Source organism: Prinia subflava, chromosome 2, assembly GCF_021018805.1.
Source record: "Prinia subflava isolate CZ2003 ecotype Zambia chromosome 2, Cam_Psub_1.2, whole genome shotgun sequence".
NCBI classification, from domain to species: domain Eukaryota; kingdom Metazoa; phylum Chordata; class Aves; order Passeriformes; family Cisticolidae; genus Prinia; species Prinia subflava.
Genome location: NC_086248.1, coordinates 11,082,665 through 11,109,160, shown reverse-complemented (window position 1 = coordinate 11,109,160; position 26,496 = coordinate 11,082,665). Strand labels below are relative to the sequence as shown.

Here is a 26,496-nt window from a genome sequence, read left to right as displayed (position 1 = left end):
TAAATAAAATCACTCAATTTACAGAAATATTTTGAATTATGGCAAGCATTACATTCTTCAGTATCCAACTTTGCTTATTTCAAAACATTGCCAACATTAAAAGACATTATTCATATGTTGATTAGACATAATTGGATAATCTATTCTTACCAATATATGGACATCTGCTGCCTGGTGTTCTTCCACATTTTCAAGATCTGCTATCTCTGCATTTGCTGTTCTTACTTTTACCTGAGAAGAAAAAGAAAACAGATGTTCTGAAGCTTAACTAAAGAGAAAAGTTCATATGTATTCATTTAAGTCATCACAGGAAAGAAGATACTGGTATTTTTTAGTTTCATTAATGACTAACAAGAGACATAACTCCTCATACCCACCTGTGGAATTAATTTTCATGAGATATAACTTGTTCTGAAAGCCGTGTACTTTAATTCATTATCACATTTCCATTCAGTATGACAATTGAATAAAATACATTTCATTTTTTTCTCCAAGTATTTATCTTCAGCATTTCAGACCGCATGCCAGGTTTTCTTTCTGCTTCTTACTTATAATTTACTGAATATAACCATATATAGTGTGTACTAGCTTACACTGCCCATCTGGAACACCACTGCCCACCACAAATATATATCCTACCTAGAAGCACCAGAGACTACAGAAAGGAGGCTAACAGCTGTAAAATGGTTTATAAAGAGATTAAAATTAAGAAAACTTAAAGAAGAACTGTTCAGCATATCAAGATGGGTTAAGAATTTACTAGAAAAGCAGGAAGATAAACAAGATTTTGGGAATGAAGACAGGGCTCAACAGAAATAAAGGGGGGAGAAGCATTATATGATGCAAGTGTCTTTTCTCTGCAACAACTTACTACTACTGTCAAAAAGAGGAGTAGAAATTTGTAAGATTTAGCACAAGGGGGGGAAAGATACCCAACAGAAACAACAGCATATGCTAGGATTGATGTGGCCTCTATCATTCTAGCTTCAATTATAAGAGCATACTACAAAAAAAAAAAAACCTATATGAAAATAAACAACAAAAGTAAGGATAAAAATTAAAAACTGTCAAGCATTCCAAATAGATTGAAGAAGTCGAAATGAAACAGGGAAAGACTGAGGAGATTCTAAAAACTAACACTGTATCTATTTTACCTGTAGTTGTTTCTGGTGTCGTCGATGATCATAGAGATGATCTTCATTCTGCCTGATCTCATTTTCAATGGAATGTAAGCGTTGCTGAGATGCTGCCAACTGCGCCTTTTTGTTTTCAATTTCTTTATCCAAGTGACTTTATAAACAAAGTGATATTAAGATGTTACATACTACACAGATATTATTTGTGACAAACATATACACAAATACACAAATAAAAATTGCATGCATGATGACAAGACAAAGAGTAAAAATGCACTCCTTTTTAACTAGCCTACATCATTTCCCCCTAGTAAAATTGCTAATGGAATGCCTGTAACACTTTGAAAATTAAGATAATCTTTGAGTAAAATTCATTATATACTGATATGAACAAACTACAGTTAACTGAGATATTCGAAACTTTTGAGTTTATAGAAATAAATTTTAACATTCAATTCAGTTTATACTATTAATTACTCTATTAATACTAGAATTACTTAATATGTCTCTAATATAATCTGAGCCTCAAAATGAAAGTATTCTATTGTCATTAATTTCCTTGGTTACAATTCAAGTTTCTAATCTTTGAAGTACATTTCACTTTTTCAACTACCATTTTGAAAGTAGTGAGAAAAAAAAATCCTAAAAATATAAAAGGTGAGGGAATTCTCAGAGATCCCTATGATCTGAATGAATGAAGTCAAAAGCCTGAGGAAATACAGATGCAAAGTTGGAAACCAGTAGGAGGGCTAATCAGTGTACTGACAACTTTAGTTTGAATACTCAGGTCTTCCTTGCAGTAAGCTATGACACCACAGTTCAAATACTGTATTTTTAAAGAAGGAACTCTAACTCCATACTCTTTTTGACCAAGCATAAAAAAGAAGGTAGCTAGATTTCCTGGAGTACTGAGCACTGAAAATCCCCACCTAGTGGGTAAGATCTACATGCCACAAGCCGAAAGATCCCAGATACAATGCAAGTTTGTCCTTACCACAGAAAGGCACTGAAATGATTTTCTAGAATTCTGAAAAAAGAACTGTAAATCCCAGAAAGAATATGGAGAGACTAGAGAGCGTACACACAAACAGACAAATACGCAATTCCACTACTCGTGCAACAAGAGCACTTTTTACAAACACGTTACAAGATGCTAACCTGATTTCTGCTTCAACATCTTGACTTAGGAACTTGGGTCTGACAAAATTGGAAGAGTAATACCGTCGCTCAAACACCTGATCCCCTTCAGCAGTGAAAGCTTCTCTACAGTTTTTTGGGGGCCGATTGCACTGCATTACTTCTCGAGCCCTACGGCTACTCTGAAAAACAAAATGGCCTTATAATACAAGCAGAAAAGCAACCATAATTAAAGACAAGAATTTAAAAGTTGTCTAGATGTTTTCACCCAGAAATAATTTCAATTATTAATAAAAAGTAATACAATAATGAAAGAATGTGAAAATTATCTATAATGCCAAGCATTTACTTTTCTTAGTTGAGTAAGACATTGATGTTCTCAAGAACCCACTAAGTTTAGTTGGTCATTTATTTGTGAATTCTGTAAGTCTAATCAGTCCCTCATAATTTCCCTTGGGGGAAAAAATTATTAACCAGAAGGTTACTATGCACAGATATATTCAACTGTCAAAAGTAGAATAAACATAGAGCAAACAAGCTTCCAAAGCAAGGTATGAAGGACATCAAACAATATTCAAATAAATTCAGGGAAACATGTTGGTAAAAACCCCACCATTGACAGTGCCAGACTAAGTGGTCGCAAGTGCCTTTGTCCAAGGCAACCATGTTATTCATTCCAATATATCCATTTTTCCACAGAATACTTCTTTCAGGTTCAGTTGAAATTGTTCAGGTAGGGCTCAAAGATAATAATGCTATAAAAATCACTGGTCAGGTTCAGGCAGATGGGAAGAACAATCCCAACACACCTGCCCTGAGAAAAGCCTATGAAGTTCAGCTGTTATGGAACCCATTCAGTGACAGACATGCTTGATAAACAGTCAGGTCTGCTTTAGACAGAGCATGAACTGACTCTTTCCAGGAAGAATGTCAGAGGATAAACTGGGACAAGAAGTTTTTGGAGAAAAATAAAATTCACAAAAAGTAAGGATCATTAGTTCTGCTTACTTAGAGAATACCCTGCCTTCTCTAAATAAAAGCATATACACCTTATTTTTATCTTTGAACATTTTTCCTGCAATCTGATCTGCAGGAGCTGGTATCTTCAGTACTAACAGAAAATCAAAAGTCAATTAAGATCAGAAATCAGATAGTGTCAGAAAACCTAGCTACCAGCTGCTAGGTGCACCTGGTAGGGGTGGGTTGCAAATTTTGGTAACTCCCGGACTATCCACAACTGGCACATCCTGAACCCACAAATTTACAGAGACAAGAGACAGGGCCACAGTTAGGAGGCTGATTACACACACACAGACTATTTAGACTGGGAAACTACACTTAAAGGCCCAGAAAGGTAGTGACAAATAACCCAGAAACAAACAGAGAAGGTCCTGAAACACATGGGGCAGGGAGGGGAGCAAAACTTCCTCCACCTGTTTTATCCATTACAGACACTACCAGTGAAGGTGTCATAAATGCTCCACACATTTCTTTAAAGATCAACAGGCAGCATAAAGCCTTACTTTAATCAGCAGGACTGTTTCTATACCCCTCATATCGATCAAACAGTTAGCAACCACTGGATTATCTATTTCCAATGCTGTCAGAACTGATGGGAATTCTGGATGATGAACAGCTCTGAAGAAAAGAAAAAAAACCACCATTTATAAAACTCACATGAGATTTTTCAAATAAAAAATTCACGAAGAGTTCTTTTTAACCACCAAGGCTAAACAATAAAACTCAAAACGTACTTACCTCTGACTAGTATCATAAATTTTATGCTGAAATTTTGTTACAACTATTTGAGGTCTATGTCCACGTGTATAATATTTTGTCATCATAAACTGAAGAGTTCTTTCATCATTATGATTATCACAGCAAAATGCCTGGAGTAGACCTTTTAAACAGGCTTCAATAGCCAAGATCAGTTCAGGATCTTTTGGATGAATCAAAGCACCTAAATAAATATAAGAAGCAAGGCTTTAGGTGTTGCGTTCCATGACAGAACATTCAGCAGAGCATTTTTACCATTCAAGGTTCTTGGTTTTTTATATTGCAGGTTTTTTTAAGAGTCTAAAATAAACCTTTCTTAGAGGTAGAAAAAAAATTTAAGAGGTTGACTAAAAAGTTAAAAGACTCTACAACAGACCTGAGAACACACACATAATTTTTCTGCCTAGAGACACCTACACATAGTTGGAGGCCTATGTTTTCTTCCATTAGCAATTTTATAAATAACAAATAAAATAAATAAAATAAAACAAATACAAGCCAGCTTCCCAAGAAAATCTTAGTTGGGTCTGACTTGTTCCAAGCAAAGCACCTCAAGTTTGACAAACCCACAAGTCAGCCATTGGACATTTTTTACAAAATCTGCCCAGGATTTGGACAGTGCTATCCACTGAGGGACAGTCAAAGCACCATTCTCTGATGCTTTGAGGGTGTGGGGGAGTTGGAGGGATGAACTGAAAGTTTACCACTGTAAAATACCTCAGCAAAAACAGCTGGAAAATGAGGAAAGCCAGTAACTGTTAGTGAGTGCATGAGAGAAGAAAAAGATAACCTACCAGGATAAAACCTTTAGTCCAGGAAGTACAGAAGAAAAATATGTATCTGAAGCTTCTTAAAGAATAAAGTTTTCCTAAAAGACCACTATTTACATTAGCAGCCATACAAAAATATCCCATGAGAAAACATATTTCAGTAATTATTCTTACCTAAAGGTCCAAGAGGTTTCTTTCTGAAGCGTCCTTGATTATAGGCTGCTTCAACTGCTTCCAGAAATGCTGGTACATGTGGTCCAAATCTTTTCAAAGTGTTTGTTTTACTATCTTTCAGGTCTCTCAGCTGTTTATGCTGGGCATCCAGGGCTTGTTGCACTTCACTTCTTTCTCTCCTAAGATAAGAGATTTTTTCTCAGTACTTATAGAGCCCAAAGTGCACTAAAATAATTATAAAGTGTTATTTTTCAATTTCTAATAAAATTGTGTATCAAGATGTCAGCAGTTCAATGTAAAGGTAGATACACACATGCAATAATATCTTTCTAGTTTCAAGAAACATGAGAAAAAAAAAAGCAAGAGAGAAAATTACTACTTTGCAATAGTTCTGTAAGACTTTTTATTTATAACAAATTATAAAAAAATTATTTCTAATTATATGCTTCAATTTCACTGTCTTCAAAGATCTTCAACAAAACACACAGTAAGCATTAGTTACAATAATTGATAAGAGGCATTTAAACTAAAACACCAGGTGCAATAAGGAATAATTCTCAAAACCTTTAAGACAATAACTGACATTACCATAATCCCCTCCAATAACCATTGTTCAGGTTTCCAAATCAGAGCCAGACTGTTTTGTTTCTTCTGTCTTGGGTATGGGCTAAATTAGTATTTGAATCACTTTGCCTCAAAGCCTCTGTGAATCTGTCCTAACTATAGGAGCAGTAATTACTCCTAAGTGTATCTATTTTCTTACAATGTGAAAAAGAAACTGGAATTTAACAGCTCAGGGATCACAGACACATAAAAAGGGATACATAAAAGATGGGATTCTCTCTAACATAAAACAGAAGTAAACAATTTCCCTTAAAAAGCATAACTTACCTGAGTCTAGAATGTTCTTCCCTACACTTAGATATAGCCTGCTGAAATTGATCCACCTGCTGACCAATCATTATTTCTTCATCATGGAATGCCTTTAACTGTTCCCTAAGGTATGCAATTCTCCTTTGTCTTTCCAATTTTTCAGGCTCTGAAACCTGATTAGCACTAGAAAAGAACATCCATATTTTACAAATACACTCATGTTTTACAACCATACTGATGCTTTACAAATAAACATAAATTTTATTGCTCGTAGCATACAGAAGATTTTACTCATCAGTTACATTTAAGATTCTGTTCACTTGCAAGGTCTACATAGCAATAATGCCAATTTCAATTTTTTTTTGATTTCTAATTACACTTAACTCCCCCCAGTGACATTCCTATCACATTTAGTTTAAGATGTATTTGTTTTGCACTATCATGGAAGCTAGAGAACATCTATTATCACCAAAACCAAAACAACCCAAAACAAACAAACAAACAACCCCACCATCAACCATACATACAAACAAACAGAAGCCACTTTTGCTACCTAGCTGCCTCCTCTTTTGACATTCTAGTCAAAATCTTGGTATGTAAAGAAGCAGGATCAGAATATTCAGGTATTTAACTGAACCCTGCCAAAGACTAAATAAATACTTTCTGTTACTGCAGGTTTTCTCATTAATCAGAAAAGCTCACTTCTTTTCCACCTATATCTTAATAAACATACACCATAATCACTGTATCTGTATTTACCAGCTTTTCAGTTCTTCAATTCGTTTACATAGCTGCTCACTGTCTTTTTCCAGACGTTTTAACTCTGTTTTAGAACGATTATAAACGATCTATCAAGGAAATAGGATACAGTAGTTTAAGAAATAGAAGAAATAATTTCTGAAAGAACTACAGTTTTGAGTAAATACTGAACTGCACCAAACCAGACAAACATTTGATTTTCAAAAATTACATTTATTTCTTTATTTTGACTTAAGCTTAACACTGTTTAGCAACTACGTAAAGACACAAACGCCATGGCCACTGAACAGACACTACTTGCCAGTCAGGCAGGAAACTGCACCTGTTCTGAACTCCACTATGGACTCAGGAAGCCAAGACACAGGTGTAGAATTACAGATAGTAGAGCATGGACAAATTTAAAGCTCTAAATTGATTTCAACTTTGAAAGGGTTTTGGTTTTTTGGTTGGTTTTTTTTTTGCTTACCTCAGCTTCATTGACTGCTTTTCTTTTGGCCTGCACTTCCGCCTTCAAAGAAATACACTGAGGATGAAAGGTTTGTGCTTCTTCACTTACTGTTATCAATTTTTCTTGTATTGCTTTGCACTTTTTTTCTGCTTCATCAACTTTTACCTTTGGTGAAAAAACAACAAAACAAGTAGTACTGGAGAAAATTTTTCTTCAAAAACCTCTTAATGTTACAGATACAAGTATCTCTCAAAAGGATCCATCCAACACATCTCAATTGTTTGAGTTTTGTTGGGTTTAAAAAAATAAAGCAAGTCATTGCCACTATATGCTAAGATGAAAACTCATAAATATTCATTCTTGGGAAATCAACAGACTACCAAATCTGTGATGTAGACAGCAACACTTTTTTCTACCTCAGGTATACTCAAACACAGGACCCTTAATACACTAAGGTCAAGCACCATGACATCAAAAGAAATGAAACCAGTATAGACAATGTTCCTTCATTGCTATATAGACACGTTGAACAAGCAAAAATGCCTCAACTGTGAAAAAAATACTTTTTAAAAGAAGGAAAAAACAAAAAACTTTTTTTTTAAAAAAAGGAAAGTAAGTGCTAACAAAGAAAGCTTGGAGGAGTTTTAATAGACTGAAAAGTTTTGGGCTGTTCAGCCTGGAGAAGTGAAGTTGCATGAAGACCTTATAGCAGCCTTTCAGTATCTGAAGGGGGCCTACAAGGAAGCTGGAGAGGGATTCTTCATTATCTGTATTGATACAACAAGGAATAATGGGTTTAAACTGAAAGAGGGGAAATTTAGGTTACATATATGCAATGTGGGGTAGTGAGGCAATGGCAAAGGCTGCCCAGAGAAGCTGTGGATGCCCCATGCCTTTAAGTGTTCAGTGCCAGCTGGGATGGGCTTTGAGCAGCCTGAGCCAGTGGGAGGTGTCCCTGCCCATGGCAGGGGGGTTGGAACTGGATGATCTTGAAGGTCTCTTCCCATCCACACTATTCTGTGATACTAGATTCAAAATAATAATGCCTGTGTCTCTGCACAAAATGTGTTTCATGTGCAAATCAAAATGTATGACAAAATTGTTCTTTCTTGCTTCTTACAGAAGTCTTAAGAACCATCCCAAAACTTCCAGAGGTCTCCTGAAATCCATTGATCTTTTCTAAATGCAATGATACCCAAGAAAACCTTCACAACAGATGTCTGACTTGGGGGATGACTACAGCTGGAGTGATAAATGGTTTAGACTGTGTATGTACCTGGCATTCTTCTACCTTCTGAAGGAACTCTGTATTTCCTTCTTCAGCTTTGACACCTTCTTCCAGCACCTTTATTTCTTTTTCCATCTCACCCACCTAAAGAGAAGCCTGTATTAGCATATCCACAGTAGGCTGAGAATGAAGCACATTTCACATAAAAACTCCTATTTTAGCAAGACATTTACCACTGCCCACGCCATTTGATGTTTCAAATCTTTCAGACGACTTTGCATGTCATTCACAAACTTGATGCTTTTGAAATTTTCCTTCTTTTCCAAATAAATCTTCTTAAGTTCTTCAAGACGCTAAAAAAAGAAAACAGGGGTTCAATCATGGCTGCAAAAAGCTGTGATATAATATGAAATTTTGGAAACAGTTGGGTTTTTTGAAATTTAATGTCACTGAGACCTAATGAAACCAAAACTATGCAGTTTAACTGAGCAGTATTTCCTTCACTGCTCAGATCTGTCCTAATAATTATCTTAACTTTTACATACCTCTTCCCCTTGTTCTATCTGAGCATGGATATTTTTTTTAGTTTTCCCAATAACTGAATAATCTTCTTTCATTTGTTCCAGCTGAGTTGCCTTCATAAAAAACTAAAAAGGAATAAAAAGATATAGATGTGAGATCAGCACCATATCTAATTATCTGCACCTTAGCTAATAATTATGACACAAAGACCATTTTTCCCAACATCCCTGCATGCTGAATAATATCTGAAGTGAAAAAACTGCCCAGCTTGTGGTGGTACAACTTCCACCCCCCTCCTTGGGCCACAATGTGATATTTGACATATTTGTTAGGCCCCAGCCTTGATGAACAGAAGCTGGGCTCAGCTCCTCTTGAGCTTATCAGAAACACTCTCCACTCCCAGGAACTTTCACTGTCTGACAAGCTCCTCTTCCTTATGAAGAGCCTTTGAAACTTGTCTTTCTTGTCTAACTAACAACATAAATGGCACAACATTGTTATTACTGAATTTTCAAAGAAAGTTACTGACCCAAATAGTGGTCAGGATGGGAAATTACTGTGACTGAACCCCACTCTCTTGTGACCCTATAAACAACGGTCCCAAGTGAGACCCACCGAGCTCTCCTGGACCACAGTGGGCTGTGACAGCATCTCCCTCTGAGTGAGACACCACTGTGAGCCAGAGAACACTCAGGTTTACTTGGAGGACTGCTGCCAAAAGCTGACAGAGCCTGGGCTGGTACCCCCACTCCTCAGGGATCAACCCTTCACCCCCTGAGAAGATCTAAAAGCATTTGACATGAGTACTCTTCTGAGCTCCAGGGGAATTTTTCACAGGTATACAATTTGTACATACCCTTTAGGTCTGTTTACATACAAGTGTGCATATGGTATAGCAACTGTATTATGAATGTTTTAAGATTCTTAAGTATCTACATTAGTAAGAAAATTAAGCCTACGAGTGAGTTACCATTGGGCTGTTGCAAACTCTCTAAGAATCTTCTGTTAAATTGTTTAAATCAGGCTACTAATTAAATTAAACTGTGGTCAAGACCAGAGCTAAGTTTGGCAAGGGGGTCCATTCTGAACCTTGTGACTTAATGGGAATGTCTCCCTTACTCCTTTTTATCACTTTTTCCCATTCCAGCCTCCATGCAGATAATTTTAGGCTGATTTTGGTTTTAGATTGATTGATTTCAGGTTTTAATCCAATTTTCCTCTTGTGCATCTATATAAGTAGGAGAGTGAACCTTGCCAATGAACTTAGCTGCACCTTCACTTCAATATTAAACCTGCTTTTGCTGATACCTGTGCCAGTGGTTCTTTGGGCGACTTAAAACATTCATTTCTGACAGGGGTATTTCTGAATAATGAGCTAACTCAGCAGTGCCCTAAAATTTAAATTGATCCATCTCTTTAGAGAGAAGAATCTTCAAAAATATTGTCTGTGCAAGTGGATTACTGGTGCAATCAGACAGTGCACTGGCTCTGGTTAGGACGGAGTTAAGTTTCTTCACAGCAACTGTTATGCTTGTTGTATTTTAGATGTGTGATCAAACCACTACTGACTACACACTCATTTTTTAGCTGTTGCACTGAGGCCTCCTGTTTCTCACTCTGTCATTCCAGTGAATAGATTGGTATGGTGTGCAAGACATTGGGAGGGATACAGCCAGGCAGATGATCCCAGGCAGCCAAAGAGATATGCCACCTCAGAAAATGCCACTGTGATGGTTTAGCCCCAGCCACTCACTCAACCACCCACAGCCACTCACTCACTTCCCCTTGGGGTGTGACAGGACAAGAATCAGAAAAGTAAAAACAAGAAAGCATGTAGGTTGAGATAAAAGTAGTTTAATAAACCAAAAGCTGCACACAGAAACCAAGCAAAACAAGGAATTCATTCATCACTTCCCAGGGCAAACAGGTGTTCAGACATTCCCAGGAAAGCAGGGCTCCATCATGCCCAACAGTGACTTGGGAGGACAAATGCATCATTCAAAACATCCTCCCATTCTTTCTTCTTCCCCCAGCTCTACATGCTGAGCATGATGCCATATGGTCTGGGATATACATCCCTTTTGTCACCTGGGGTCATCTGTCCTGGATATGACCCCCCCAACTCCCTGTGCACCCCCAGCCTCCTTGCTGGTGGGGTGCAAAAAGAAGTGCAAGCCCTGCTCAGCAGTTACAAAAACAGCAGTAATAAAAACATCTCCACATTATCAATATTGTTTTCAACACAAATCCACAACAGAGCCCTATAAAAGCTGCCATGAAGAAAATGAACTCTAGCCCAGTCCAAACTAGCACAGTCATGCTCAGCAATAAAAAAGATAATTGGGGAGGATTAGCCATTTTTTGCTTGGGCCACAGTCTACCAATAGGAGGTGGTGAGTGATTACCTTTGCATCTCTTATTTTGTTTCTTTTTCTCTCCTTCTAGTTTTCCCTTCAGTTATTGTACCGTTTTTATCTCACCTCTCTAGTTTTTTTTTACTTTTACTCTTCATTTCCTATTCCCCATACCAAGCTTAGGGGCAGCACAGAAGGGAAGTGCAGGAGTGGTTGTGTGCTATTTAGCTACTTACCAGAGTCAGCCCACAAGTTATTAAAATTAAAAATTTTGATTTTTTTCCAAATGGTCTAAAAATTTGCAATCAGGATTTCAATGTTTTATGACTATGTTGAATTGTTTTTCTTACCTTGTACTTGTCACCGTCATTTTTCGTCTGTAAAAACTGTTTGCTCATCTCTTGGGTTAAAATAGAGACAGGATTATCTACCTGCAAAAATAAATAATTTTCATTTTATTTTAATTACAAGTTATCATGTAACTGCAAATCCATGACAGTGAGCACCCTGCTTCAGTCTTGCAATTTAGTAATAAGCTAAGGTTTGGAATGCAAGTTTTCTAATCCTCTCAAGTCTTCAAAAATATCAAAACGTAACAAACAAAACCATTAACACACAGAAAATTTAAAAATCCAACTATATCAAGTACAAAAGGGAAACATACCAAGGACAACTAAGGAACTGCTTCCAAGAGCATATGCAATTTCTATTTAAAAAGTCTCTGTAAGTTCCATTTATTTAACAAAATCAGCATTGGAAATTCTTGTTGTACCAAAGTATTGCAATAAATGTAATTAATTGACTCATATTCTTACAGACGTTGCCACAAAATAAAATCAATACATACTAACTGACAGTTCTATTATTTGAAATTCTAAGTATGTTGAATATTTTAAATGTCATATGCAGAACCTGATCTTTTATTAATCACTTAGGCAGTAAAACCACACTCAAATTTCTGAAACAGCAAGAACTGAAATAATCAGCAGAAAAAAACCTCTCCAGATACAAAAGAAAATATGTCAAGACTTTTACCAACAGGAGGATACCTGACTCACAGGTCACAGATGACAGCAAATTCTTATCTGTCTGGGACAGAATCTTATTCTGCATTGCATGAGGTATATATTTCAACTTTCCTTTTCCTGATGAATTTGATCTTTAAATAACATGGAAGAGGTGAAACTCTCTCCTTTAAGAAATAGTACATTTCTTTTTAATTGAAAAGTTATAGTATCACATGCCAACATCTTCTTAAATTGCACAGAATTTAAACAGTACAACAACTACCTGTATATTAAAGTGATCCAGTATTCCTATGAGTTCCTCTTTCTTTGAAGAAATTACAGTCCCTAGTGGTAAAAAAAGACAGGAAAAATATCAGTAAGTACAATACCCCAGTATTTTGTTCATTGTAGATAATGTAAAAAATGACATCAATCTTTTTCCTAAACAAGAAGCTTTGGTTAGGAGGGGGTTTTATTATTTTTTCAATATATTTGCATTTGCATAGAAAGTCTTCTAATTGAAGTCCTACTTTGCCTCATAAACCCTCTGTGACAGATTTAGATAAACCAGCAAATTCAATAAAACCTCAAAAAACACTAACAACTATGTTCAGCCTTATCACACAAGCAGATTTTTGTAAAAACAAATACATAATGTAACACCTGACATACTAAAAAATACATATCATTAAATGCATAACTTCTGACAGACTAAAATATTCTTCATTTGGATAAAAACATAAAAATGGACATTGTCATCATCCTTGAATGATTTTATGAAAAGAGAAACATCATCCTTTACTAATATCAAGACATTCAAAGCCATGAACAAGTTAGAGAATTCTAAGACTGAGAACGAAGCAAACTACCACTAACCAGATTTGCTCCTGAGTTTGTAAGTTCTGCTTCCATCCTGATTAATGCGCTGGTTCACGGTAATGGAGGTACCATACAATTCTGGTTTAAATGCATCTCTTCCTTGGTTCCGCAAAGTTATGGAAATATGTGCAGAACTAAAAAAAGAACAAAAGTAATAAAAAAGACAACTGAAATTCATCTCAAATCCAAAAACAACAACAAAAAAATCAAAACATTTTAATTTTCCATACAAATTATCATATGTCCTACAGGTCACAGCTGGAAGCTAGTGAGAAGAACATGTATTTATTTGGTGTGAGCCATAACAGCATTAGACACATTGCTGTTTTAAACCCAGCAGAAAAAGTAAACCTACTCAAGCTGCCCCCTTTCCTCCACCCCCTTCCCATAGTGGAAGAAACAACGGGAGAGATTATGAAACAGAATTACAATTTACTGCAAAACCTCAAAATCACAACAGTATTAATAGGAGTGTACAAAACAGAGAGTGTTTTACCCACAGAAGGCTGTTCACCACCAAACAAAAATGTTTCCCCAAGACAGCACCTGGCATGGTTTCCTAGACAAAGGCAAAATGGCAACTGGCCTCATGCTGGGCCATGTAGCTAGTGCATGAGAAATCAAAGGCACTGCATCAGGGATGCTCATGGTTTAACATTGCAGTGGAAGAACAGGAACAAGACAAAACCTGGTGGGACCTGACAGGGCTCTGAAACAGGCCAGGGGAGCCTTTTTCTGGGCCTGACTGTGCACAGGTGGGACTGGAGTGCTTGGCAGTTCTGGCAGCAGTGGTGGCTCCGGTGGCTGCTGTGGTGATGGCAGCTGTGGATGGAGCTTGGCTGGGCTCTGCTCCATGCTGCTGCTGTTCCCTCTGATGTTGCAAGTTTTAGCTTTCATATTTTCCAGATTCTGCACTGCATTGTTATATAACTCTGAACTTCTTATAAAGTATTAGCAAGTTCTCCTCATAGGATAGTTAGACAAACAATCCCTTCCCAGCCTAAGAACCCAGGACACCATTGCAACTTCAGGCCCAAAACGTATGAACAACAGCAAATTGAGGAGAGCAACCTGGGAGGATGGGACTTCATAACCTGAAGCTGTAATTAGACAAGTGACCCTAATATGGAAATGGACTGAAACTTATAAAAGTGTGAAAATGTGTGACCCATCGCCCACCTTGGGTGCAGCCACGGCCAGGCTCTTGTACTGCCCTAGGTGTATTCTTTGAAGACCTTTTTAACAAACACCTACTTTATTCCTTTAACACTGCCTAGTCTGTGTTCTATGTAGCCTCTTAAGGCATCACCTCCCTTTCCATCTTCTCTTAGTGGCATCCTGGGCTTCCCAGTGCTGTTTCAGCACCAAACCAGGAAAGTCATGGCTCAGAGGAAGAGGAAAGTGGCTGTGTCTTGGGGTGATTTTATGATGATGCTCTATTCCTGATTGTCTGCTTTATGCTCAGAAATGGCAGCTGTGGCAGCTCTTTTTTAAGAACAGGGGCGGGAGGCTTCAGGGGCTCCTGTGCGGACTTTGTGTTCAGAGACTCACTCCCAGCGTGCTGGGGGCTGTGGAAAGTGGCGGTTTCTTGTTTGCTTAGCTAACTCCATTTTTAGTAGCTTAAGCAAGATTCCTTTTTTCCTTCCACCCCACCTTTCCTCAGGACAACAGCAGCAATCCTTCTGCATGTTTTTTGGATTTTTTTGGTTTTTTCTTGAACTGTTTCAGCTTGGTTTTGGTCTGAGATCAGATAACTGCTGAGACCGGCAGCAGGGGCCACTCCAGCCAGCCCAAAACCTTGGGCAAAGATGAACCAACAAGAGAAAGGACACCAAAATCCACCAGCTTCATCTGCTGTGAAGAGAGGACCAATGCCAGAGGTTCAACAGGTTCCCATCTGTTTTGCCCAAGCTGCTGCATGAACTTTGAGACAAAAGCCAGCTGCCACTTTGTCCCCTCTCTGCCACATGGACAGCCTGTTTATTTCTTCCCCTGGCATTCTGAGGTTTTTTTGTTCTGCCGTGGGTGGCGGGGGAGTGTGTGTGTGAGTAAGGTTCTGAAAGTTCAATATTAGCATTTATTCAACTTTTTTTTTTGTGCTGTGCGGGCACTTTGTTAGCTAATAAAAAGTGTTTTTTCAATTTCACCCACTGGCATTAATTTTCGCATTGGCAAAAGGGATTACTGAAGCCATTTTCTTTAGAGGAGACACTCATTTCAGAGCATTTTCTGCTAAATCTGTCTCTAAACCAAGACAGACTGCCAGTGGGAAAGAGGGGTAAAGTCTGCTGGGCTGGCCCTGAAATCTACACACCCTCTCCCCTGAGCCTGGCAAAAGCAAAAGCTGGCGACCCTTCTGCTCTCTGCCCTGCCGTGATGTGGGTGGCACGGAATCGAGCACTGCCAGAAGCTCCAGCCCTCTTCTCCATAACCATGACAGACACACTGCTGCCATACACTGACTGCTTGCACCTCCTGTGCTTCACTCAAATAATGAGCCAAAAGCAAATATTTGTGAGAGAAGATTTCTTCCATCTTCCCTTCTCATCTGAGTGCCCTCATTTTACATCGCAGAATCAAGCTGCTTTTTGGTAGCTCTCCTTTTTTCAAACTGGTAGCCAGAATGCTTAAGGGATTCTTCTAGAAAAGATGAGATGTGATTTCAGTTCCAAATTCCTATTTCATGTTTCTCAAGTGAGTGCTGAAGCATTAACTCAATGCACATAAGGCAAGTACTACCAATTTTAGTCTCAAGCACCTCTGAAAGGAAAAGGCTGGGACTCTGAATAACCGCTTCACAGAAATGTTAACTCCTAAACCTCCTATCTTTTTATTGGTTTTCCTAAACACGTTATCTGCTCTCTCACAGCAGACATGAATCCACTTCTCGCATGTTTAAATATTTAGCTGTAAGTCAAGGCCTTTATATTCTATATTCATTCGCCAGAAATACTGAAAAATAATTAACAACACTGCTTGCAAAATAACAATAACTAGTCATCTATGAATCTTTCTAGTGAACTCCATTTTTCTGTCGGCTATTCAGTTACAGAGTGGAAGTAATACACGAGAGCAGGGAATACAGAGAACATCACTATGCTAGCTAGTTCAGTATCTCGGTTTCAGGTAGGACAGAGTTAATTCTTTTGCCATTACCAGGAGGGGCAGAGCCCGGAGCCACCTGAGTGTTGTTATTCTATGTCCCACACATCATCCCAGGGAGCATAGCTTCAGCTGGAAGAGGAGAACACGAAGTGGAAGTGACACCATTTTGTTCCTTTATTCCAGGGAAAGTGGATGGTGAGTGAAGCAGTGGGGTGGCTCCAGTCCTACCATGGGGTTGGTGTGTCATTGTTTTTTTTGTCTTGGGCTTGGGGAGGGAGTGTGGGTGCAGATGATTTGTCCACCATTGTTTCCTTTTTTCACAACACAGGCACAGACACTTCCATGTGCCACTTTCCTCTTTGTCTCAGGAGATACATGACTCAGGGCTGTGGTGCAGTCGCCTTGAGTCAGTGAGTAGTTTTGCTTGTAACCACCCCTTTTTAAAACACTGTTGTTACTAGTATTGTTGCTGTTAGTGTTTGTTTTCCTTATATCATTGATGGCTTTTTAGCACATTTTTATTTCAACCCGAAATCTCTATCCCTCTCTCACTGGAGAGGAAAGAAACCAGTTCTTTGGAGTTTAATTTCCAGTTGGTTTCAAACTACAATATTCAGAAAAATGGTATACTAGCAGCAAAACTTCTGAAGTTTTTGTTTTCAGCGTTTGGTGGTTTTTTGCAGGGGAGGGTGTTATACTTTTTATTCAAGTCTGGTGGACCCCATAAAAAGATGCAGAAAATTAGCTAACCTCAATGACAGTCACTGAACTACATATGCAACTTTAAAGTTTTACTTACGTCTCTCCTTTTTGAATAAACATTTTTAATGCGGAACCTCTGTTAGTTGCAGTGGCTTTTCCACCAAGTCCAACAATTAGTGCCGTTAATACAGAACTTTTTCCACCTGTAATTGAAGCATTGAACTTGTTTAAAGAGAAGATAATGTCACTTATACTCCACCCATACTACAGTTTTTTGACTTCTTGTATATTCATGCACTAGAAGTCCACGTTCTGTCTTTACTGAACATATAAAATAACAAAAATGCTAGTAAAGTATCTGCCACTTTCAAGGTTCTCCCTAAAAAAACCCAACGTGCTGAGCCAAACTTGTTACTTCTATTTAGCAATTTCCATTCACCATGTTGTAGGTGAGAAGGAAGGAATCTCTCCTTTCTCAAAACCATACTGAAAACGTCTACACAACAGAAGAAGTCAAACATATTACCATTTATCTACCTACGTGAAACGTTTTTAAGTTCTCTTTCAAAAATTATGTTTAATTTTTTTAATTCTTTCTGCAGAAGAAGCGAGGTCATATAAAAAGGTATCACTTCCTTTGCCTATAATAGTTTTACGTGCCCCCCAGTGTCCTGGGTTAGCTAGGATAGATTCCTTTTCTACCTAGTAGCTTGTACAGTGCTGTGTTTTGAGTTCAGTATGAGAATAATGCTGATAATATGCTCATGTTTTGGTTGTTGCTAAGTAGCAAAGTCAAGGACTCTTCAGTGTCTCGTGTTCTGCCAGTGAGGAGGTGCACAAGCAAGCAGGAGGGAGCCTGGCCAGGAGAACTGACCCCAGCTGGCCAAAGGGATAGTCTATACAACAGAGTGTAATGCCCAGTGCATAAACTGGGGGATGCTATCCAGGAGCCACTGATTGCTGCTCAGGGACGGGCTGGTTGTAAGCAACAGTATTATGCATAACTTGTTTCTCTTGGGTTTTATTCCTCTCTTTCTTTCTGCTTTTCATTACAATAATTATTATATTATATTTTATTTCAGTTATTAAGCTGTTCTTATCCCAAACCACAGGTTTTACCTTTTTCCAATTCTTCCCATCCCACTGGGGGAACACGGGGAAGTGAGTGAGTGGCTGCATGGTACTGAGTTGCCAAAAGGGCTTCAATTGTAACAGTCCTTTCTAGCACTCAAAGTGGGGCTCAAAGGGTTAATATAACTGACCAGAGTATGTTAAACAAAATTTACTGTAAGCATTTGCCATATTAGTTTAATAGTTGCTGACCACAATGCTGATTTATTTGCTCTCAGAGTCGTTGTGCTGGTTCTCAGAGCTGCATTATGTAACACCCTCCTCATGGATGCTCCCTGCTTTGGTGTTTCTCAGCTCTGGGGCCTGGGCTAAGGCGATCACTTTGAAGTGCTCTGTAACGCTGGCTGATAAGATATGACATGACAAACGACACGAAATGACATGACAGCACTGCTGGCCGAGGGACCCGCCTGCTCCGTGCGCTCCCAGCCCCCGCCCGGGCTGCGGGAGCCATCTAGCGGCAGCTGCCCTCAGTTACACCCTCCGCCCTTCCTCCTCCGAGCGCCGGCCTGGCGCACACACCTTCCCCTCCTTCTCCACTAACTAAAACAGCGCTGGAAAATTCTGGATGTCCTGGGGAAGCTGAAAACATCAGGAAGCGGGATGTTGCTGATGTTGTTCAGATATAGTTTAGTATTATGCCACTATCGGCAGTACTTCAACCCCCCATTACAAGCACCGTGGCTCCTCCAAACTCCCTGATGGGCACTGCAGGCACTTGGACAAGTACTGTGCATTTAATAATAAACATGTAAGTACATTTAGTTCAAATAAAAAATGATGAATTATTTAGCTATCAAAATACTTAGATTCACATCATCTTCTGCAAAAATCTCCAATGTTAAGACCTAATTGGGCAGCCTTTAACTGCTGGGATAGACCTGTGTGGTACCTCATTTCAAAAGTGAATCCTTTTCCATGCCTGAAAGATGGCTAGAAATTCTTTTTCGAATAAAAATTACATCTTCTACATTATTAACAGAAGTGTTCTTTGACAAAGACACTATTCAATTAATACTTACTTCCATTGGTTCCAACAACAAAATTGAGATTTGACCCAAACTGAAAAGGCCCCAGATTTGAATGGCACATGAAGTTCTTCAGCTGGATACTTTCAATTATCCCAACTTCACCGTCAGGCTAAAGAATGAACAATTAAAACTCAATTATGTATGCATTTTAATGAGATTAAGTTTATGTATTTTAAATGCAATGAGAGTAAAATGACCTTATGATATCAAACATCAGTTGTTACAAGCCACAAGGAAACTGAAGGATTTCATGACACTTTGTAAAGTCTCTTGCTATAGAGCAGTAATGTAGTAAAATAAGAAGTTACCAAAGCTGATCCCTCACACAGTAACTTTCAGTTATCCCTATTACTGATTTATCATCAATACAACATAAAATACTAAGACAATAGATCCACACAGTTGGGTGACCAAGTCAAAACATGTTATTAAGGGCACTGTCTGAATATCTTGTGAATACTGACAGGCTTGGAGCACCAGCCACCTCTCTAGGAGGCTGTACTGGCTTTGGGTAGCAGGGGCACGCAGCAGGGGTGGGAGCTACAGGGGTGGCTTCTGTGAGAACTTGCCAGAAGCTTCCCCATACCTGACAGAGCCATTGCCATTACCCAGCCACTCCCAAGACAGACCCATTGCTGGCCAAGGCTGGGCCCATGAGCAGCAAGGGTAGTGCTAAGGCTAAGAGTCAGGAAAGGGAAATTGCAATTGCAGCAATGGCAGCCAGAGAAGAGAGGAGTGAGAGGAACAGCTCTGCAGACAGCAAGGCCAGTGAAGGAGGGGCAGGAGGTCCTCCAGGCATCAGAGCAGAGATCCACCTGCAGCCCATGGAGAGCCTGTGCTGGAGCAGGTGGATTCCCAAAGGAGGCTGTGACTATGGGAAGTCTACACTGGAACGGGCTCCTGGCAGGACCTGTGGCCTATGGAGAGAGGAGCCCACACTGGGACAGGTTTGCTGGCAGCACTTGTGACCCATGGGGGACCCACGCTGGAGCAGGCTGTTCCTGAGGGACTGCATCCCATGGGAGGCATCACACTGGAGCACAGAACGAGCCTGAGTCCTCCCTCTGAAGAGGAAGAAAGGGCAGAAACAACACATAATGAACTGTCCCCATGCCCCATTTCCTGTGCTATTGTGGGGAGAAGAAAATTGGGTGTGAAGATGAGCCAAGGAGGAATGGAGGGAAGGCTTTAAGGTTTGGGTTCATTTCCCATTATCTCTCAAACACTGATTTGATGTTAAATAAATTCAGTTCGTTTCCCCAGGCTGAGTCTGTTCTGCCCATGACAGTCATTGTGGAGTGATCACTCCCTGCCCTTATCTCAACCACAAGCCTTTTGTTATATTTTGTCTCCCCTGCCCAGGAGAGGAGGGCAGTGACAGAGTGGTTTTGGTGCACACCTGGCACCCAGGCAAGTTCAATGCCCCCATAGAAGCCTGGTCCAGTGTCTTACCACTGGTAAAGAAATGCTTCCTAATGTTTAGTCTGAATACACAGGACAGTATTTGCAATCTCAAAATTAATTTTTTAAATTCTTCTATCAAACTAAAATTCAACTACTAAAAGAAAAGCAGAAAAAATATTCCTGTTTTAAAATTTCTTTTCCATCAAAATTTGCATTTCGAACACTAAACTTTTTTTAGACATCTGAAAGTGTCAGCTATGCAAAACAAACAAGTATTTGGCACTTATTTTACTAAATAATGTTTTCCACATATTTTGTCTGCTTTTACTACAACCATAAATGAAATATACCACAGTTCTATCAAAATCCCTTTCCTTCATTTACTTGACAACTGCAGTAGTATTCCTTCTATTAAATCAGAATATTATCTTTTTTATGATTGACTATTATAATTAGATGACCCAAAAGATATAAGGTAAGAATAACCTCATGTAGAAGTCCTCATCACAGACAGTATCCCTAGTTTCTTTTATCCCTGTTCTACTGATGCCTACATCCAAGACATTTATTTCAATAAGCACAGAACTTTTCTTGTATCTGTCTCTATGACTTTTTAAACTACTTACGGACTCCGACTGTGAAGAGGCACTACTCTCATCAGTATACACCTCTGGGCACTCTTTTCTCTGCCTTTTCTGGGACCCAGGATTTGAAACACTTTCTTCCTTTCTCTTACCCATGAGTACTGAAAAATGAAAGTAATGAAAAAATAAGTTTCAGTTTTCTAGGTGGCAACATACCCACAGGTAATAGCCCAGACATACCAACTTATTTACTTTGGTAAAACAAATATTAAAATCACAGCAAACATTGCAACAAACACTTCCAGAACTGAAATCTCAGTAATTTAAGGCTACACTTACTATGAAAGAGTTGCATCAAAACAAAAGAAACTCAGCCTCATTATTCTAATCAAGCTGAATGTGCGGATTACAAATAAAATCAACCTTGACTCTGTTTTCCTTGGTACATTAAACTTTGGAATATTTGATATCTTCTCTTTTGGTTAGCAATGGAGTTGAAGATTAGTGGTAAAAAGTACATGACTAACATAGTATAATCAGCAACATCAATACAGGTTTGATTAAAGTCAGCTGCATGGACAAAAATAAAATGTATTAATTATTTGTGGTTGACAAAAGCTGAGAAAATTAATATGAAGAATACATAAAAGTAGAATAAAGGAAAATTTAGATTCATAGCACTGTTCCTGTGCGGTTTCTTACACACAAGGTAGTATAATATGATCACAGTAAACAAATTGCTCCTGATAAAGGAGCCCTACACAAAACACAGAACTTGACATACTTGCCCTAAGCAGAAGCAAGGTGCTATTTACACAAATGCAATACACAATCTTTTTATTCATCAGCAGTTAAATCAGCTACTGGTAAGTATCTAAACCAAGCTAAAACTAACATCAGTTGCACAGTTTTCTGACATCAAAATGAAACATGACAATCCATGAAATGGATTATGTTCTCCTACTCAGCTTTGTTTGCTGGAATTTAATCTAGAGCTCCCCTCTAAGAAACATGACAACCAATTTTAATGCACATCACCAGTTCAAGCAAAATTCAGAGGCAATAAATGTACTTAACATTCACTCCTGTAGAAAGATCACTGCATGACATATGGCCTAAGAATAGGCTGCTTATTTATATAATTTTTTTTTCAAATGTGTGGGGTGCAGGAATGAATGACCAGCATTAGAGACACAGTGTGCCTGAAGTTGGTAACACGTGTCTAAACACACTGGGGGCTTGGAGTCTCAAAGCCCTCAGGCCCTCCCAGAGTTTCTCAGTGCGTCTTGCTCCACATTCCCTCTGTAAATGTTTTAGGATTAGTTTCTTGGAGAATCTACAGAGAACTCAAGGAAATAAAGACTGCTGAAGTACAACTTTAGTCACAAGAACTCGTGCTGCAATGGAGAGGAGCAGTCTCTTCCCTCTTCTCATTCTGTCTCCCCCCCGAGTCCAAACAGCTCTTTACACAACAAAATAATAAATCATCTCAAGTCTTTGATTCCAATGAAAAGTAATGCAGGAAAGAACTTATTTCTTTTAACGTTAGTGAGGTGAGCTCCCTAACCACTTCACCATGCAGATGTGTATGCTTGGGTCACTGTGGAGAAAGAGATGCTTCTCTGAGCAGTTTCCTCATTCAGCCTAATGTTCTGGTCAAACTATTGTCTGAGTTCAACTGACAGGACGTCAGACAGCTTATACTACCAAGTGTCATAGAGAACAGCATTTATTATAAGAGACATCAAAATTTCCTACATCATTATAAAGAATATCTCCTTTCTACTCTATATACTTGTTGACTGCTTTACAAAATAGTGTCTTATGATCATCTTATTAATTTTCTATGACACAGCATCTAAAAGATAAAGAAAAGACAGCATTAATTCTTCTTCCATTATGTGGAATGAACAAAACTCAAAGCAAATGTAGAAATGTCATAAACTTCCCTTTAGACACTCTTGCAATAATTTTGTATGGTAGGGATTTCTTTATCAAATATTAGAGGAAGAATAGGAGAAGGATGATGATGCTTATTACTGCTGGTTATTATTATTATTATTATTATTATTATTACATTGATGATCCCCATGAAGTATTTACAGTGAAACTGTCATATCCACTTTATGTATGTAGCTGACTACCACACACAAGGAAATCAAGGAGCAAATACACTTCATGATTTGGCTTACATACCTTTTGCTATGCCACTCTTTGTTTACTACAAAAACATGCCTTCATGCCCGAATTACTCAGACCAGGAAACAGTCACTTGCAAGCTCTTGGCATCCATCACCCAAATATGAAGACAAGTATTTGGTGAATGTGCCGTTCCATTAAAATCTTCCTGTAAATAGAAGGGGAAACATAAGCTTTAAATGTTATTTGTAACATCCAAACTGAAGATAAGGGCTATGAGTTCCACTGCTGCGCTATTTGAACATTTAAGGAAAAGAGTGTAACAGCAGAAAACAGAACAAAACACTCTCGTGTAATCTAACTATGAGGAAGGCAAAAGACACAACAGTCTGCACCTCAAAACTGCTGAAGAGCTAGTACTGCAAACAAAACTGAACTGGAACTACAAGCAAACTGTATCAAGTAGCTTCACAATTATGACAAATGTCAGTGGATGCAGAACTTTCCCTGAGCCCAAAGAAGCCGAAAGGAGTGAGAAACTGAGCGCAACCACAGGGAACTCATTAATAAGATTTTACAAGAAACAAGGTTTTAAAAGGCACAGGAAGAAATAATCAACATTTAAAAAAATAAATACACAGAAATATGACACATATTTATTTGAATTTTGTCTTCATGTCATCTTGATATTTTTGACAAGACATTTCTTTTTTTTTTTTCATTAATTGAGCCCAAAGCTCTTGCACCAAGGCATCCCCAATTTTCTACATTAAGTTTTTAATGGAAAAAAATCATTGCTTTCAGTCTCAGCGCTACTTACTCTAATGACAGTTTGGGAATATCTGTTCAAGGCAAAGGAAAAGTAGCTGATCCAGCCTATCTGAAGGTTACTAAAGTATGCATTACTATACTGGAAGCAAACTGGCAAAAACATACATCTATACATTTTAAAATATGTAAGAAACTACTGAGAAGCCAACAATGGACATTATTGACAAACGTTAACAAAAGGATTTTTTAATGGACCAGGCACCATATGTCTTGGTTTGAGGGGAAGTGAGCTTTTCAAGAGGCTGTGGTCAAACCAATCAGTGGTCAGGTTTGAATGTTGGCACTTTTAGTGGCCACTGAGGGGTTGGACACGCCTCCGAGGACACAAGGGGTTAAAAGCGAGGCTTCTCAGATGGACTTCTTCTTTTTTGGCTCTGCTTTCAGGAGAGGAGCTTTTCCTCCTCCCTTACCCATCTTCTCGGCTGTGTAAAGAGGTGCCGAGTCCGGGACACTGCCGGGAGCTAGGAACTGTTAACTCTTTCTTGAAAGAAAGAAACTTTTTCTCAGACATTGATTCTCAATGCCAGTATTCACCACAGTATTTCCCTTTTCCCTACCTGGAAAGCTGGTCACAGCTTGGCTCATCCAGAGCAGGCACAACCAACCTGCTGGCACCAAACCCACATCCCTGGCTTTCTAGCAGCCCTCGCTGGCCTGGTATCCACAAAAGGTAGGAAGGAAGGTGTCCCATCTGTCTTGTGGGACACCGACTTTAAACACTCTGGAGCCCGCCCAGCTAACCCTGCCTTTCACCCAGCTGGCAAAACAGAGGTAAAGCAAAGACCTCAGAGCAGACCTATGGCAGGATGAACACAGGACACAGGAAGAAGCAAAGGGAAGAAGAGGAAGGAAATACCTGAGATCTTTAGCTGATGTATAGCACACTACATTTAACTGTCACGAAAATAGCAATAAAATTAAAAATTAACACTAGCAGTTCATAATAATAAAGGAAGTATAACAGTATCTGTTGTACCTAAAAAGAGGTATTTCAGAGGGCTGAAGTCAGAAGCCCAGCCTCAGACACAGCAGTGGGGTGTCCACATTTTTGGGATTATCTGAGACAGATGCTCCATGTTAGACTACATGTCTGACATTCACAACTTCTCTCCTGCCATATTTGCAGCCAGTGCATAAGAAGTCTATCCCATCCCATCGAAACACTGGAGAAACACAGAATCACAGGATGGGTATGGCTGGAAGGGAACACAGCGAGTCATCTGGTCCAACCTCCCTGCTCAGGCAGGGCCATCCCAGAGCACCCAGCACAGGTTTGTGTCCGGGCAGTTTTTGAATATCTCCAGTAAGGTTGATTCACAGCCTCTCTGGGCAGTCTGTTCCAGTTCGTGTTCACCTGCACAGTAAAGATATTCCTCATCATGTTCGAGTGGAATTTCCTGTACATCAGTTTCTGCACGTTGCCTCTCTAGTCTTATTGCTCGACACCACAAGAGAGACTGGTCCATCCTCTTGACACCCTCCCTTCAGACATTTATTTATACAGATTGAGGTCCCCTCTCAGCAGTCTTTTCTCGAAGTTCAACAGGCCCAACTCCCTCAGCCTTCTCCTAAGAGAGATGCTTCAGTCCCTTAATCATCCTTCGCAGCCCTCCACTGGACCTCCATCTCTCTCTGTACTGAGAGCCCAGAACTGCACTGCGGCACAGAGGGCAGCTCTGCCTCCCCTACGGACAGCGAAAACCTAAGAGGGGCAGAAGTCCCCTCATGTTCACGATTACCTGTTGCTTTTCCCAACACCGCACGACCCGGAAGGATCCCCCACCCTCTAGGAAAGAGACATGGGTCTCTTGGCGGCTGGAACGCCCGGGCGGCCGCCGCTCCTGCTCTCTGCAGGCAGCGGAGGGCACCCAGCGGGAGCGCTCACACCCGGCGCGGCGCCCACGCCGGGCAGCGGGTGACAAACGCCAGCTCCGACCGCTAACTGGCCCCGCAGGGCCACCTGCGACAGCAACCGCGGCCCCGGGCCGGAGGCGGCGGGAGGAGCGGGTGGCAGCCGTTGCTCCGCCTTGCGGCCGCCAGGCCGCCCTCCCCTCCCTCCCTCCCTCCCTCCTTGCTGTCCAGAGAGCAGGGCGCGCCCGGACAGCGCCCGCCAGGATCTTCGCCCGGCATGGGTCACCCGTCCCTCCCCTCCCTTCGCCCCTCGCCTGCTCGGCGCCCGTTACCTGGGACAGCTCCCGCTCCCTGCGCGGCGGGGCGGGCGGGGCGGGCCGGGCCGGGCCGGAGCGGGCGGAAGAGCCGCCGCCGCCGGTGCGGCGCCTGCGCGCTCCGCGTCCCGCGGGGCCGTTTCCGTGTGCGCGCCATGTTCGGGCGGGAGGGGCGGGGCGCTCGCGGCGCTGGGGCCGCTCGGACCGGGCCCTCACGGGGCCCTCACGGGGCCGTGCGTGCCCGCTGGGCTCGGCCGGGGCGGAGCCGCTCCCGAGCCGAGGCTGAGCAGCCCGGGGGAGCTCGGGCACGTCGGTTCCTGTGGGCGCGGTGCGCGGGGAGC

General features: G+C 40.2%; 1 protein-coding gene and 1 long non-coding RNA gene across 4 annotated transcripts in view; one reads left to right on the top strand and one right to left on the bottom strand.

Moving 5' to 3' along the window:
- The window catches only part of SMC6 (structural maintenance of chromosomes 6), a 37,113-nt gene extending 10,814 nt beyond the window's left edge, over positions 1-26,299 (bottom strand). Inside the window, exons 1-20 of one of the 3 annotated variants that reach the window (XM_063424590.1) lie at positions 26,174-26,299; positions 23,217-23,367; positions 21,063-21,181; positions 19,024-19,141; positions 16,968-17,073; positions 13,061-13,197; positions 12,468-12,529; positions 11,528-11,608; positions 8,847-8,948; positions 8,535-8,654; positions 8,350-8,445; positions 7,092-7,238; positions 6,626-6,714; positions 5,885-6,049; positions 4,994-5,172; positions 4,032-4,233; positions 3,797-3,911; positions 2,295-2,455; positions 1,155-1,290; positions 151-231 (exon numbers count right to left, since the gene is read on the bottom strand). In XM_063424590.1, the coding sequence (XP_063280660.1) occupies positions 151-231; positions 1,155-1,290; positions 2,295-2,455; positions 3,797-3,911; positions 4,032-4,233; positions 4,994-5,172; positions 5,885-6,049; positions 6,626-6,714; positions 7,092-7,238; positions 8,350-8,445; positions 8,535-8,654; positions 8,847-8,948; positions 11,528-11,608; positions 12,468-12,529; positions 13,061-13,197; positions 16,968-17,073; positions 19,024-19,141; positions 21,063-21,176 (2,211 nt within the window). In that variant the 5' untranslated portion in view covers positions 21,177-21,181; positions 23,217-23,367; positions 26,174-26,299. Of the gene's footprint in view, positions 1-150; positions 232-1,154; positions 1,291-2,294; positions 2,456-3,796; positions 3,912-4,031; positions 4,234-4,993; positions 5,173-5,884; positions 6,050-6,625; positions 6,715-7,091; positions 7,239-8,349; positions 8,446-8,534; positions 8,655-8,846; positions 8,949-11,527; positions 11,609-12,467; positions 12,530-13,060; positions 13,198-16,967; positions 17,074-19,023; positions 19,142-21,062; positions 21,182-23,216; positions 23,368-24,966; positions 25,154-25,729; positions 26,005-26,173 lie in introns of those variants that run through there. The other 2 variants (XM_063424592.1, XM_063424593.1) reach the window with 2 other exon arrangements.
- LOC134565163 (uncharacterized) lies at positions 16,279-19,016 on the top strand. The gene is made up of 3 exons (XR_010083792.1): positions 16,279-16,363; positions 16,497-16,578; positions 18,220-19,016. It is a non-coding gene; the product is annotated as an uncharacterized LOC134565163 (long non-coding RNA).
- Positions 26,300-26,496: the final 197 nt, after the last annotated feature.